Genomic DNA, 12278 nt, shown 5'->3' with positions numbered 1-12278 from the left:
GAAGGGAAAGAACCCATTACAAATCCGTGAATTATCAAGTCTTGACTGTACTACATAAGCATACCGCTCGAAGCGTTGTTTATTAAAATTGTCTGAAACGCAAAAACGGATTTGTATATGTTGTGTATTGACACATTTTTTTCAGTAAATAATCAAAATGAAATGAACAAATCTCATTGTCACATACGTTACTATCGCACTAAATTAGTCATTACGTTGGCTCCGATCAGAGCATTTTAGATGCAAATACAAAGTTATCATCACGATTCTGTTGAAACATTGGAGTCCAACGAGTGATCGAATGTGTTATCGTTGTAACATAATTTATTTTTCATAAAGAATCAAAAGTCGACATTGCGGTCAGTTTGAATAGAATTTAACGCAAAATGAAGTTCGTTTTCATATTGTTTGTGATTGGCATTTTTTGCCTGCGAATTTTCGCAGAGGATTCAATCAGTGTGGACATAGTGAAAAACCATAATCGAAAATTAAGCAGAGATTTGAATTTGAAGGTTGTGAAGATATTTAATAATGAAATTGTGAAAAACACAACGTACGCACAAACTCAAACGAAGTTCGCGAAATCAAAAGAGGACGCATTGACAGAGGTAGGTTGTTTGAATTTGAAAAAAAAAAAAAATTTCTTCGTAAATATTTTAACTTTTTTTTTTAGTTTAATGCCACAAAAATTGGCGGTGGTTTTGATATGGTAGATCAATAATTGGATGCATTGAACAGAGCATTTTTCCGGAGCACAACATTGTTTAATAACGCTATAGAATATTATAAGAACTACATACCAATTCTTATGGTTGTGTATGAGCCACAGGTAGCGCATGACGAAACAAAGGGCCGAGCTATTGCAAAGGTTTGACCTTCAATTAACTCATGTTCAACGTCGATTTCTCTTTCTTATTTTCTAAATGAATTGGCATTTTTTTTAGTTCGTGGAAGAAGCGAGAAGTGACAACGAACTATTTGATTCGTTCAAACAAAAACTGGAGAAAGAGCTGGATTATGAGTTTCATTGGACATTTCCCGAAATCAATACCAGCGGATGGTTTCAATGGACATTTCCCGGGGCTACCGGGTCACCCGGCGGAAGTAACAACCACAACAGTAATTCCACCCTTGGGAATACTACAAATGCGAATAATTCAACAGAGGCAACCACAACGAAAATCAGCAAAAAGAAAGAAGATTGATGCGAATGCATTTAAAACGTATGCATCATCTCAAATTAATTCGACCAATTTATGCGTTTATATCAAAGGAATGTTCCCATGATTCTCAATGGAAATAAAGAACAATGCAATTAATGTTTTTCATTTGAATTTTCATTTTATTCAACTTAACTTAGTTACTTTTCTTTTCTTTGTTTTCAATTAACAAATTTGATTCATTCTCTTGATGTTCGGCTGCCTTTTTATTGGCCCGTTTTATGGATTTCTGTTCCATATCGTCCCAGTGTTCGGGGAAGATTTTTTTCATAGCTGGATATAAGATATTGAGGTCATTTAAATCGCTTAACACGACTTCCATGTTATCGAATGCAATGCCAACATTGTCAACCAAATGCTGTTCGATGCGTGGAATTTTCGCATAACGTTGACTGAAATGCGTTAATAATGTATATTTTGCATTCATTTTGTGTCCCTGTTCAATCGCCTGCGATACGGTGCTATGCATTTTTACCAATGCATCCTCGAATAGCTCGTCTTCCATTGTGGCCTCATGAATTAGTAATGTGGAATCTAAACCGAGTTCGATTAGCGCATCGCACGGTTTTGTATCGCCACTATATGTCAATTTGAACGGTTGATCGTGATTTATTGTCATTGTTACACCGAATGCACTTGGGCAATGTACAACGCCGCATGTTCGAAGCGAGCAAAGTCCCAAGAGAGCCGCTTTCTCCGCCGATAAGCCATCTTCAATCTGCAATGATTCGAACGATGTTTATTTCTATTTTCATTCCAGTTGTGTGAAAGTCAATAAGTTTTAATCAATTTCTCTCACCAATGAACGGTTATCGATCAATTCAAACTCCGTACTAATTGGCTCTATTTCACTGTCATAGAATGTGAGCCATGGTTGCATTTCAATTGGAGCCAACAATAAAATTGATGCACGTTTATCGCACAACAACTGCTGCCGTTTTTGTATTATGCCAAAGAGACCTGTAATCAATCAAATTAATGGAGTTTACGTGAAGTCCCTTTTGATTGGCGAACACTCGATACTCACCGATGTGATGGTCAGCGTGCAGATGTGAAATATAAACTGCTTTCAGCTTTCGAATTACATCGTCCGCTTTGTCACCATAGAAACGAATTATTTGACCCAGTGTCCCTTCACCTACATCCAACAGTACACAACTCTCGTTTCTGTAACAAAACACTCAATTTGTTTTATTTGTATTCTTTTTGGTCGGATGTTTTTTTTCCATAGGTTATGGTGTTGTCTTACGTTGTATGAACTAGAATTGAGCTCACGTTCCGCGTTTTGTTTGGAATACATGAGCCAGTGCCGAGAAACACTACCTTCGGATATTGACTACTTCTATCAACGGGAGTTGCATGCAAGCGATCCTTTTTCAACGCGTCTAATGCTTCAGTCACGCCTTCGATATCTGTTATCTCTTTTACAAACTCAGATGGATTCGGTCGGACTTCAAGACTACGGTCGATACACTTTCGCGGTCGCAAATGAACACATGTCATTGGCATGGCAAATTGCAACTTTTTCGGCTCCGATTCTTCATCCATTTGTGGTGGCGGTGATTCATTTAATTTTATTTTTTTGGGGGAACTTTCAAAGTCGTCTGTCTCTGGTGGAAGTGGCTCCCTGTAAATTTTTTGAAATAATTTAGTCTGTATTGAATTTCACTCAATGTTTCACTGAAAATATCGAATTTTCTGCAAAATGCCTATGTTGAAACTGATTTTTTTCCTGAACTCACTTTAAAATTGGGAATATCTGCTGATTCAATTGATTCAGCTGCCATTGCATCCGATGAACCGCTACATAACCAGAGAATCTAAAAGAAATACGAGCCACGTAATAAATTTAAGCAACTTAAGATATAAAATGAATAGAATAAAAAAAAACTTTGCAAATTCGATGATTGAACTCACTGATTTGATTCATTTAGAACTAAATGTTTTGTGCTGCTTGGAAATGATTCAACAAACTCCTTGTACTCTTCGGTGTCAACGATTGATTCCGGTGAAAAATGTAGAATTAAATCACCTCGATCAGACTCAATGTGGCTTTTATTCAAGTATTCTTTGAATTGTTCATTATTACGTAGACTTATTAAGAAACCGATCGATGGAATATCAATGACTACAAATTGGAACAAAATTGATTTGTATCAAAACAATGCTATCAATTTTGATTAATCTTCTTACCTAGAAAAATTGGCCCCGGATCATCTGGCTCTCGAACATCGTCTGGTTGAACAGTGACACCGTTCTCCAACGTTAGAGCCTCTCCATTCTTTAATTTTCCGAGCAATGGTCCCTTTGGAACACCTAGCTTCAAGCATTTTTCTAAACTTAAGGCCCCAGGTCTTGGTTTACATTCACAAATGAACGCCATCACAGGATAATCGTCGCTACTGTTATCATTCCTGGTGATATTATAAAGGATAAATGTGATGAATATTCAAAATTGACATAAATTTTTCACAAGCTAATCAACTACCTCAACGGCAAGTAATGAATTTTCAAAACGAAATCATCATAGAATCCATTTTGATTGCACTCCGGAGCGTCCACTTTCAAATGTTTCAAAATCACAAATTTCCTCATTCCATGGAAAACGTCGCTCAATTTGCTTGGGCCATGAAGCGTGATATGTGGCACACCGGCATCTTGAATGGTTAAACTCAAACCGGGTATACCACCAAATGAATGCCAGCTCCTTCGTGTAAGGAAAATGTGTTCCAATCGCGTTAATTTCGATTTGTGTTCATGTGCAAGACGTTGCGTTCCTTCACCACAATTGAACAGGTATCTATTGATTGTGCGGAGATGTCAACAAATTTAATTTTTTCAAATGGCATTTTGTCATCAATGGAGATAAATTGGTCGTTAATTCTTTACCTTGATTGATCGGTGAATAAGTAAACCGAAGCGGGTGCACCTTTTGCTCCATTGCCAACAATTTGCAGATTTATCGAGCCCGGCACATATCTTGCACTTTTCTCTTTGGCTTTCACCAACTGCTTTTGAGCCGTGGTTATGTGTAGCTGCTGCTTTTGCCTATACATTTTCTAAAAATAAGGTAAAAATGTCTTTAGTTCGGAACTAAAATACCGAAACAGTAAATAACAACAAACTGACGCAACATTGCACATGTGTCAGCGAAATAACTCCCGTTGTCAAACCTTTTATAAGCTGTCAAATTTCAAACAATGTTGAAATTCAAAATCAGTAATCAGAATTATATCGACATACTAAATTTAGATGGAAAGATTATAGGTGGGTTAATCATTTTTTTAAATGAGGAAGTTTTTGCCCAAATATTGCTTGATTATATTGCGTTTTTATCGCTGTGGGTGAATAAGTGATTGAAAAATTGTAGCTGGGACACATGATTAACGTATTGACAGAATATGAATGTATTTTCGTAATTTATGACATCTCAAAATCGATTCCGAATTTTGAATTCAAAATGCATTCTTTTTTTCCACTTTGTCTGTACTATTCAATCAATGTCAATTATTCGAGTGAAAGTGCGTATTTGAGTGTGGATTGAAATAAGAATGAATTTGAATTCGGAAATTTAAACGAATAATTATCAAACTATGTAGTCATTACGATTGTTCAGATGACAAAGGCATCAAGAAAAAGTATAACAACTAGAATGAAACTCGCATAAAATAAAGTTGCGTTCATAATTGCATTCGAATAATTAAGCGCACTTTTTAGTCATTATGCATTATTAATGCAATGCATTGTGTATACTATAGATACATTGTGTGTACAATGTACAATGTACGTACAAATTGGTCGTTGGGACACAAGATGGCGTCCCATATGCGTGTGTATGAGTTGACACTGACAGAATAAATAAAACATACGTAATTTATGACAAGTGCGCTTGCATTCGCTTCCAATTCATCAAAACAATAAACATTCACACAAAAAAATTCTTGAAAAAGAAATTTTTCTTTTTTCATTCATCATTTTCACCAAGTTTGCATTGTGTAAAATTGTGTTTGTTACATTAAAACGGCAATTAATGCGTTCAATTTGTGAAATAACGTTGGTTTGGTGTGAAGAATTGTATTTTATGGCGAGGAAACAAATGACTCATTATTAGCGATAGGCATTGATGTTACATCAATTAAATTGGCTCAGGTGGTAACAATAAAGGAACCAAAGCCCAACACAAACATGGACGAGGATGAAGATGTGGATATCGTGGGCGGTTTGGATAATTTCATGTCAAAAAACGAAAGAGAAATGTAATTCATTGCAATAAAAATAAAAACGATTGAATAATCTAAATTTTTAATGGAAATTTTCTTTGTTCGTAGATCCAACATTAGCTCGGGACAAATACTATCTTGTGAGTACACAGTTCATCCACGTTGGCTAACTGATAACAATGATGGGGCGGAGAACCTTTGGCCGGAAAATCTACCAAAACAAAGTTCGCAAGACGAAATGGAATTAGTACAAGATGAAGTTGTTATCGAAGAGCCAGCTCCCATTGATTTCGATTGGGTGGAAGAGCGTGAAACTGAAGAGGCGTCAAATTGTGGTGATATCATCTTTGAACAAGATATACCCGCATCATTAGAAGAGGAAGTGGTTATTGGGGCCGAAGAAACAGCATCCGAAGACAATGAACACTCAGACTGTTGCAGTCAATCATCACAAGGTGGAGAACCCGATGAAGATTCGACAAAGTACTCAAATCAATTACCTGATACTTATGTGCCTGAATCGGAAAGTGGGAAAAGTGCGCCGATGGCGGCGAATGAAACAATGCGATTGGACAAACTTAAGAAACCGGCTGTAAAATTCAAGCAAACGCTAATGGTTAGTAAAAATCTGTTGATTTTGAATCAACGGAATTTTGCCGTTGATCCCAAGGCGGGCACTTCATTGCTCAAATCGGAAATCCAAGAGAAATCCAACGATGGACAAGTGCCACCGATTAAAATCCGAAAACCCGAATCAAAGTTCAGCGTTAAGATAAAAGTGGATTCACAATTAGCAAAGACAATTAAGAAATCGAAACGGTCGAAAAAACACAAGCATCGAACACATCACAGTGGGAGCACGAAGGGGAAAAATGGGAGCAAACATTCAGAGTCATTTACCGGTAAAGCCAAGAAATTTGTTGATATACACGGTGAAAATATAACCATAAATCATGATGCTGATGATTGTACGCCGAACGATACCGATTCAGTGGAGGAAATTGATTCTCAATCGAACATTGGTTCGAATAAGGTTTGTCTGGATTTACATTTTTTTTCTCTCAATTTTGAAGCAATTTCCACCTGAATTAACACAATTTCGATCATTTGCAGGTAAAATTCAAGCACGAATCGGATTCGGATGTTGAAATAGACATTGAATCAGACGCACCCAACGATCTCATTGAATTGCATGGTTCAAGTGCAATGTTTTCTATAGTAAAGGTTGAACCGATGACACCGATCACTCCCGAAAAAGTGCCGCCACTCAAAATCAAAGCCGTTAAAAAGAAAGAGCCCGAAGAAATGAAGCCACAACTAAATCTGAACAATATAGATCCCGAATTATTGCAAGCATTGAACAATCCCAACGAACCAACGGAAGAATTGGTCTTACCATTGCACAAAGTAAGCGAATTAGAAAAGTATTTTCATTCGGAATTTTTCGAAGGACGGCCAACGAAAACGCCGGAACGTTATACGAAAATTCGTGATTTCATTTTGAATGCATGGATTGAAACGAGACCTGGTTATGTGAGCAAAACAACGGTACGAAATGGATTAAAGCATTGCGGCGATGTGAATTGTATCAGTCGCATACATTGTATGCTCGAACAAATTGGTGCAATCAATTTTGGCTATGCCAGAGAGCACTTTGAGTACATTCGGCCATTGGTGAAGCTCAAAGAGCATTTTATGCAAAGTTCACAAAATAAAAAATCTCATTCAAGTGGCAATTATGATGTGAGCTCGTCGTTAGTATTGGGCCGACGCCAACGGAACAAAAGTATTACAATGCATCACCACACAACGGAAAAAGACATTGATGCCAATTATACGGTGAGTCATGTGAACGGTGTACCGACACTTCTGTACGCAGCTGTGCCCAAAGATCGTGAAAATTTGCGACGCGAAGCATCCAAACCGATGAAATTGGAACTTGAACTCATCGAATGCCTACGCTTTCCCAAAGACAAAATGCCACCGTTTAAAGTGTCAATGACACTGTCAACGCTGTTGTGTTTGTACCTACATGGATTGTCGTCGAAATTCGAGGTGATGGGCTTCTTAGGTGGATTTTGCACCAAATCCGTTGGACGCAGCCAACTCAGTCTGACACGATACAAACCATGCAAAACGGCACATCAAACAACCACCACCTGCGAAATGTGTCCAGGTACGTTTTTAGTTGCCCATTCGTAATTCATTACACGATTTTTAATCGAATCTTCTTTCAAACAGTCTCCCAAGTTGAACAAGCTGCCAATTTGACGAATGAAGGCTATGAGCTGGTCGGTTGGTTTCATTCACATCCAACATTTCATGGTGAGTATATGAAATGATATTAACAAGAGAATTCTGGTTCTCCGTTCACAAGCTCAAGCAACACTGTCCAAAACATCTACTAGCCGATTGAAAAAGTGTAATATAGTGTTATTATCAATCAAATTTCAACTAACATTCGATTTATTTTCTCTCTTTCCAACATTTGAAGCAAATCCATCACGAACTGACGTTGCTACACAAGCCGATATGCAACTTCAATTCTCCATCGAAAGTGATCGACCGTTCATTGGATTCATTCTAAACTGCATCGACATGGGATTCAAGTGAGTTTTTTTTGAATTGATTCAATCTTCCGCTGAAGAACGTCCTAATTTGATTGATTCTAATGACATTCAATTTTATCCCCACAGCTGTATGTACATTATGCCCAAAGATATGAATAAAGACACCATTGACATAATTCCATACGGATTTGAAGTGGATATTATTAAGGATTGCAGCTCCCTGCGTAATGACATTGCCGACGTGTTCAATGTGATCGATCGAAAAAGTCATAATTACGTGCAAACGATAGAAAAGGTAGGTTGTCACACATGAACTTCCCTCTGAATGCCAGCACACATTTACTCACTATTCTTACTCTCTCTCGCTCGCATCATTTCAGTTTATAAAATCCGGCACGGAGCTACTGAGATATCATGGTTATGATTTGAATATTCCCGACTATTTACAAAGCTATTTATGATATCGTTTGGAAATTATTTTTTATAATAATAGTTTAAGGTGCATTCAACGTTATATTATATATTATTATATTGTATAGAAATTGAGAATTAAGAGCCACTTTATTCTATATCAAGAAGAAAGAAAGAAAAAAACACAACATAAAAAAACTAATACCGTTTTTGGAGGTATTCTTCTGCCTAGATTCATATTTTTTTACATCTAATTCGCAAAAATGGTCGACGACCTTCTAATAAATACAAGACAATTTAAACGAAAACACATAACACGCATGTTTTTTTTTTGTTATAAATCCACATTTATTCAATTAAATTCAAAATTCCGTTCAATCCGGGGCTATTGCATAGTAACAAAATGGGTGTTTACCCGACTAAACGATCGGATTTGGTTTGTGATCGGCTTCGTTTTACAAATAATCGTTCTCGTGCGGCTTTTTCGTGTCGTCTTTGAATCTCTGCCAACTTTTCGGGCTTTGTTTCCTTTGGAGTGAGATCTTCTTCTAAATCACGAATTATGCTTCGCACACGTTCCAGAGCATCAGCCAAATTCAAGTGCTGATAGCGAGTCAAATCACTCTTCACCACAAAGTAACCATCTTTGTTGATTTGGTTTTTGAACTAAAAAATACAAAGTCAAAATTACAAAAAAGTCATTTGAACCTTCAAAATCACTGACTCCTCACCTTGATAAGGATTTTCTCTCGCACAGCTTCTGGTATCCATTCGGAGGTTTTCACATGAAACCGAAGATCAACTTTCGTATCAAGTTTATTCACATTTTGACCGCCTGGCCCACTGCTACGCGAATATGTAACTGAAACGGCATTCATCGGGATGTATCCATTGAATTTGTTGTCAGCGCGCTAAAAATGGACAAAATATTTTTAAAATCATTAGATATATTAAATTATGTCTCAAGTGTCTTACTGGAGGTGGTGGCGGTGGTGTAAATAATTGTTGTTTGCTGTTTGGATACAAGACCTCTGTTGAAATATCACTTTTGAATGAAAATTGCCGCACAGCAGGAAATTGCCGTTGATGACAAACCAATCGCAACACTTTGAACATTTTTTTCTTTTCAAATTAAATTTCTTATTTAGTTTCTGTGTGAGCGACGAATGGCATTCTATTATGACATTCGAATGAGGTTAGATTTTCGAAGTCAGAGTTGTTGTTTTTTCGAAGTGAGTAATGTTCTGTCAAAACAGCAGTGTGAGTACAGTTTGACGTTCCATGTCAACACTTCATTTAAATGCACACACGTGCTCTGATTGCATCAAATCGATTGTTAATATAAAGAGAAAAACCAGCAAAACCAATGAAAATGGAAACCGATGAAAACGTAAATAAGTGACTTTTGTAGAAAATTTAATGATGAATCAATTGCGTTGCATATTCAATAAGCTTGGGTTATCTTTGCAGCCAACAGTGAAACCGGAGCAAGCGGTAACCGTTGAAATATGCGAAGGAAGCGCGAAAATTGTTTCGGAAAATCGCGTATTTTACAATCCAGTGCAGCAATTCAATCGGGATTTGAGCTTGTCAGTGCTGTCAATGTTTTGGAAACTCTGCCAGAATGAAAGTAAAGAGCGAAAAAATGGGAAAAAGATTCCAGGCAATGATTTTTCGGTAGGTTTTATTTATTTTATTGACTTTGAATCTTGAAGAATCTTCTAATTGTGTATGAATTTTCTCTTCAATCAAATAGGACGGTATGCGTGTTTTGGAAGCACTATCAGCCACCGGATTGCGAAGTATTCGTTATGCCAAAGAAGTGCCCGGAATAAAGGCGATAATTGCGAATGACTTGTCAGCAGCGGCTGTTAAATCGATCAAAAAGAACATAAAATTGAATAATGTTGAACATTTGGTGACGGCAAGTGAAGCAAATGCTATGACATTGATGTACAATTCCACCAGCCCACAAAGCCGCTTTGATGCGATCGATTTGGGTGAGAAAGAATCTTGATTCCAGTTTAAAATTGATAGGCTTTAAATTTGTTTTTAATTCATCTTCATTAATATCATCTAATAACGAAACAACCCATCATTCTAAAATTGTTCAATCAACTCCTTAGATCCATATGGAAATCCAACAATATTTTTAGACGGTGCTGTGCAATGCATTGCCGAAGGCGGCTTATTGCTGGTTACAGCGACGGATATGGCCATTTTAGCTGGAAATAATCCAGAATCTTGCTACGCAAAATATGGTTCGGTGCCGCTGAAAACAAAAGCCTGTCACGAGCAAGCACTTCGAATTCTTCTGCGATGCATTGAAAGTCATGCCACTCGTTACGGTCGATACATTAAGCCGTTGTTAAGTATCTCGGTGGATTTCTACATTCGTGTATTTGTGCGTGTATTCACCAGTCCGTTAGAATGTAAGATGAGCAGTAGCAAACAGTCAATGTTCTATCAGTGCACTGGATGCCAGACGTATTCTCTGCAGCCGCTCGGTATCCTAAAGCCAAATCCGACTGAAAAGAATCCAAACCAATTCAAATACGCTCTGCCAACGGTTCCAAGCGTCAACCAGCACTGTGACCAGTGCAACAACAAATATCACATGGGTGGTCCCATTTGGACGGCACCAATTCATGATTTTGATTTCGTTGATTCACTCTACGAATTGATTCAAACCGAACCATACAAAAACCTAGAAACGAATCCACGTATCTACGGTGTTTTGTCTGTGATTCGAGAAGAATTACCCGATGTGCCTCTGTATTATACACTCGGTCACTTGTGCTCCGTTCTGAAACTGCAATGCATTCAAATAGTCAAACTACGTTCAGCGCTGATTCATGCCGGATACAAAGTTTCCTTTTCACACACGTGCAAAACATCGATTAAAACGAATGCTCCGGCGAAAGTTCTATGGGATATCTTACGGAATTGGGCTAAAATTCATCCAGTTAATGCAAAGCATCTCGAAAAGAACCCAGTCATAAGAGTGATGTTGAGCAAAGAACCGGAAATGACGTACAATTTACATGACATTCACCCCGAAGCAAATCCAAGTAGTCGGCAGCGATCATTATCACGATTCCCCACCAATCCGATGCCAAACTGGGGACCTGGCACACGATCAACACTCATGTAAGCTCAAAATTGTAATTCATTTGTAGAAACATCATTTATAGCGTTTTTTGTTGTTTTTTCAGGGTTGGTGACGACAAATTGCCCAAACGAATCCGAAATCAAAACAAACACACATCAAAGCGCCCAAATGACGAAGCTGCTGACAACGAAACTGAGAGTAAACAACTGAAAACAACGTGAATGGATTCCGCATTCAATGCGGAACGAACGGCCCAGCTGCAAATGGAAAATGATCATAAACAATGGACAATTTTCGTTATGAAAATTATATTTTTGCTTTGCTACAGAAATGCATATTAAATGTAAAATAAATATGTCTCATATAAAAAAAACATGTTCTCCATTATTATTTGTTTTCCTTAATTCTCCCAATCCCTTGTGTTTTTCAATTAGCTTTTCATATCGATTAAAAAAAAGAACATATAATAGAAGTGTCTTAAGTTGAAAATTGAAATAAACGAAAAAAAAACTGATCGTGATTTTCCAGAAGAAATATTGGGAGAAAATCGATTTTTTTTTCGATGTGATATCGTATTGTGCTCGGATTTGGTGTAAAAATCAGAAGTCTTCAAATCGAAGTAAAAAAAACAGTCTTAAATCTATCCTCCTTTAGCATAACATAAAATATATATGGTTTTTTTATTGTTTTTTTTGCTTCTTTTTTCACCTCGAATAGGTAAAGAACCATCAAGTTGTGAAGTTAT

At 37.2% G+C, this 12278-nt stretch overlaps 4 protein-coding genes and 1 long non-coding RNA gene across 7 annotated transcripts; 3 read left to right on the top strand and 2 right to left on the bottom strand.

Moving 5' to 3' along the window:
- Positions 1 to 213: 213 nt before the first annotated feature.
- Positions 214 to 1318, top strand: LOC129566394 (uncharacterized). Its single transcript, XR_008687729.1, has 3 exons — positions 214 to 608; positions 674 to 868; positions 945 to 1318. It is a non-coding gene; the product is annotated as an uncharacterized LOC129566394 (long non-coding RNA).
- Positions 1319 to 1321: 3 nt separating this feature from the next.
- LOC129566385 (ribonuclease Z, mitochondrial) lies at positions 1322 to 4562 on the bottom strand. Of its 2 annotated transcripts, XM_055442267.1 has the most exons (10): positions 4394 to 4562; positions 4110 to 4279; positions 3709 to 4020; positions 3414 to 3634; positions 3138 to 3348; positions 2963 to 3040; positions 2470 to 2847; positions 2248 to 2387; positions 2020 to 2180; positions 1322 to 1938 (listed from the first exon to the last, which is right to left on the bottom strand). In XM_055442267.1, the coding sequence occupies exons 2-10, from the start codon at positions 4274 to 4276 to the stop codon at positions 1357 to 1359; spliced, it is 2250 nt and encodes a 749-aa protein (XP_055298242.1). In that variant the 5' UTR covers positions 4277 to 4279; positions 4394 to 4562; the 3' UTR covers positions 1322 to 1356. The 2 variants fall into 2 exon arrangements, with proteins under 2 accessions (XP_055298242.1, XP_055298241.1); XM_055442266.1 differs by lacking the exon at positions 4394 to 4562 and having other exon boundaries at positions 4110 to 4389.
- A 273-nt stretch (positions 4563 to 4835) lies between these two features.
- LOC129566384 (histone H2A deubiquitinase MYSM1-like) lies at positions 4836 to 8736 on the top strand. The gene is made up of 7 exons (XM_055442265.1): positions 4836 to 5476; positions 5549 to 6473; positions 6554 to 7616; positions 7682 to 7765; positions 7935 to 8049; positions 8137 to 8305; positions 8391 to 8736. The coding sequence occupies exons 1-7, from the start codon at positions 5406 to 5408 to the stop codon at positions 8469 to 8471; spliced, it is 2508 nt and encodes an 835-aa protein (XP_055298240.1). The 5' UTR covers positions 4836 to 5405; the 3' UTR covers positions 8472 to 8736.
- Positions 8737 to 8744: 8 nt separating this feature from the next.
- On the bottom strand, positions 8745 to 9633 carry LOC129566392 (peptidyl-tRNA hydrolase ICT1, mitochondrial). 2 transcript variants are annotated; one of them, XM_055442279.1, is made up of 3 exons: positions 9451 to 9633; positions 9153 to 9332; positions 8745 to 9087 (listed from the first exon to the last, which is right to left on the bottom strand). In XM_055442279.1, exons 1-3 carry the CDS (start codon positions 9535 to 9537, stop codon positions 8833 to 8835), a joined length of 522 nt encoding a protein of 173 aa, XP_055298254.1. In that variant the 5' UTR covers positions 9538 to 9633; the 3' UTR covers positions 8745 to 8832. The 2 variants fall into 2 exon arrangements, with proteins under 2 accessions (XP_055298254.1, XP_055298253.1); XM_055442278.1 differs by having other exon boundaries at positions 9397 to 9629.
- Positions 9634 to 9681: 48 nt separating this feature from the next.
- LOC129566387 (tRNA (guanine(26)-N(2))-dimethyltransferase) lies at positions 9682 to 11906 on the top strand. Its single transcript, XM_055442270.1, has 5 exons — positions 9682 to 9811; positions 9892 to 10098; positions 10178 to 10421; positions 10548 to 11571; positions 11637 to 11906. The coding sequence occupies exons 1-5, from the start codon at positions 9788 to 9790 to the stop codon at positions 11752 to 11754; spliced, it is 1617 nt and encodes a 538-aa protein (XP_055298245.1). The 5' UTR covers positions 9682 to 9787; the 3' UTR covers positions 11755 to 11906.
- Positions 11907 to 12278: the final 372 nt, after the last annotated feature.

The sequence above is a fragment of the Sitodiplosis mosellana genome, unplaced genomic scaffold, assembly GCF_009176505.1.
Source record: "Sitodiplosis mosellana isolate CC-2019 unplaced genomic scaffold, AAFC_SMos_1.0 Smas_scaffold_3, whole genome shotgun sequence".
NCBI lineage: Eukaryota > Metazoa > Arthropoda > Insecta > Diptera > Cecidomyiidae > Sitodiplosis > Sitodiplosis mosellana.
The sequence above is the reverse complement of the archived record's forward strand: the minus strand, read 5'-3'. Positions and strand labels throughout refer to the sequence as shown.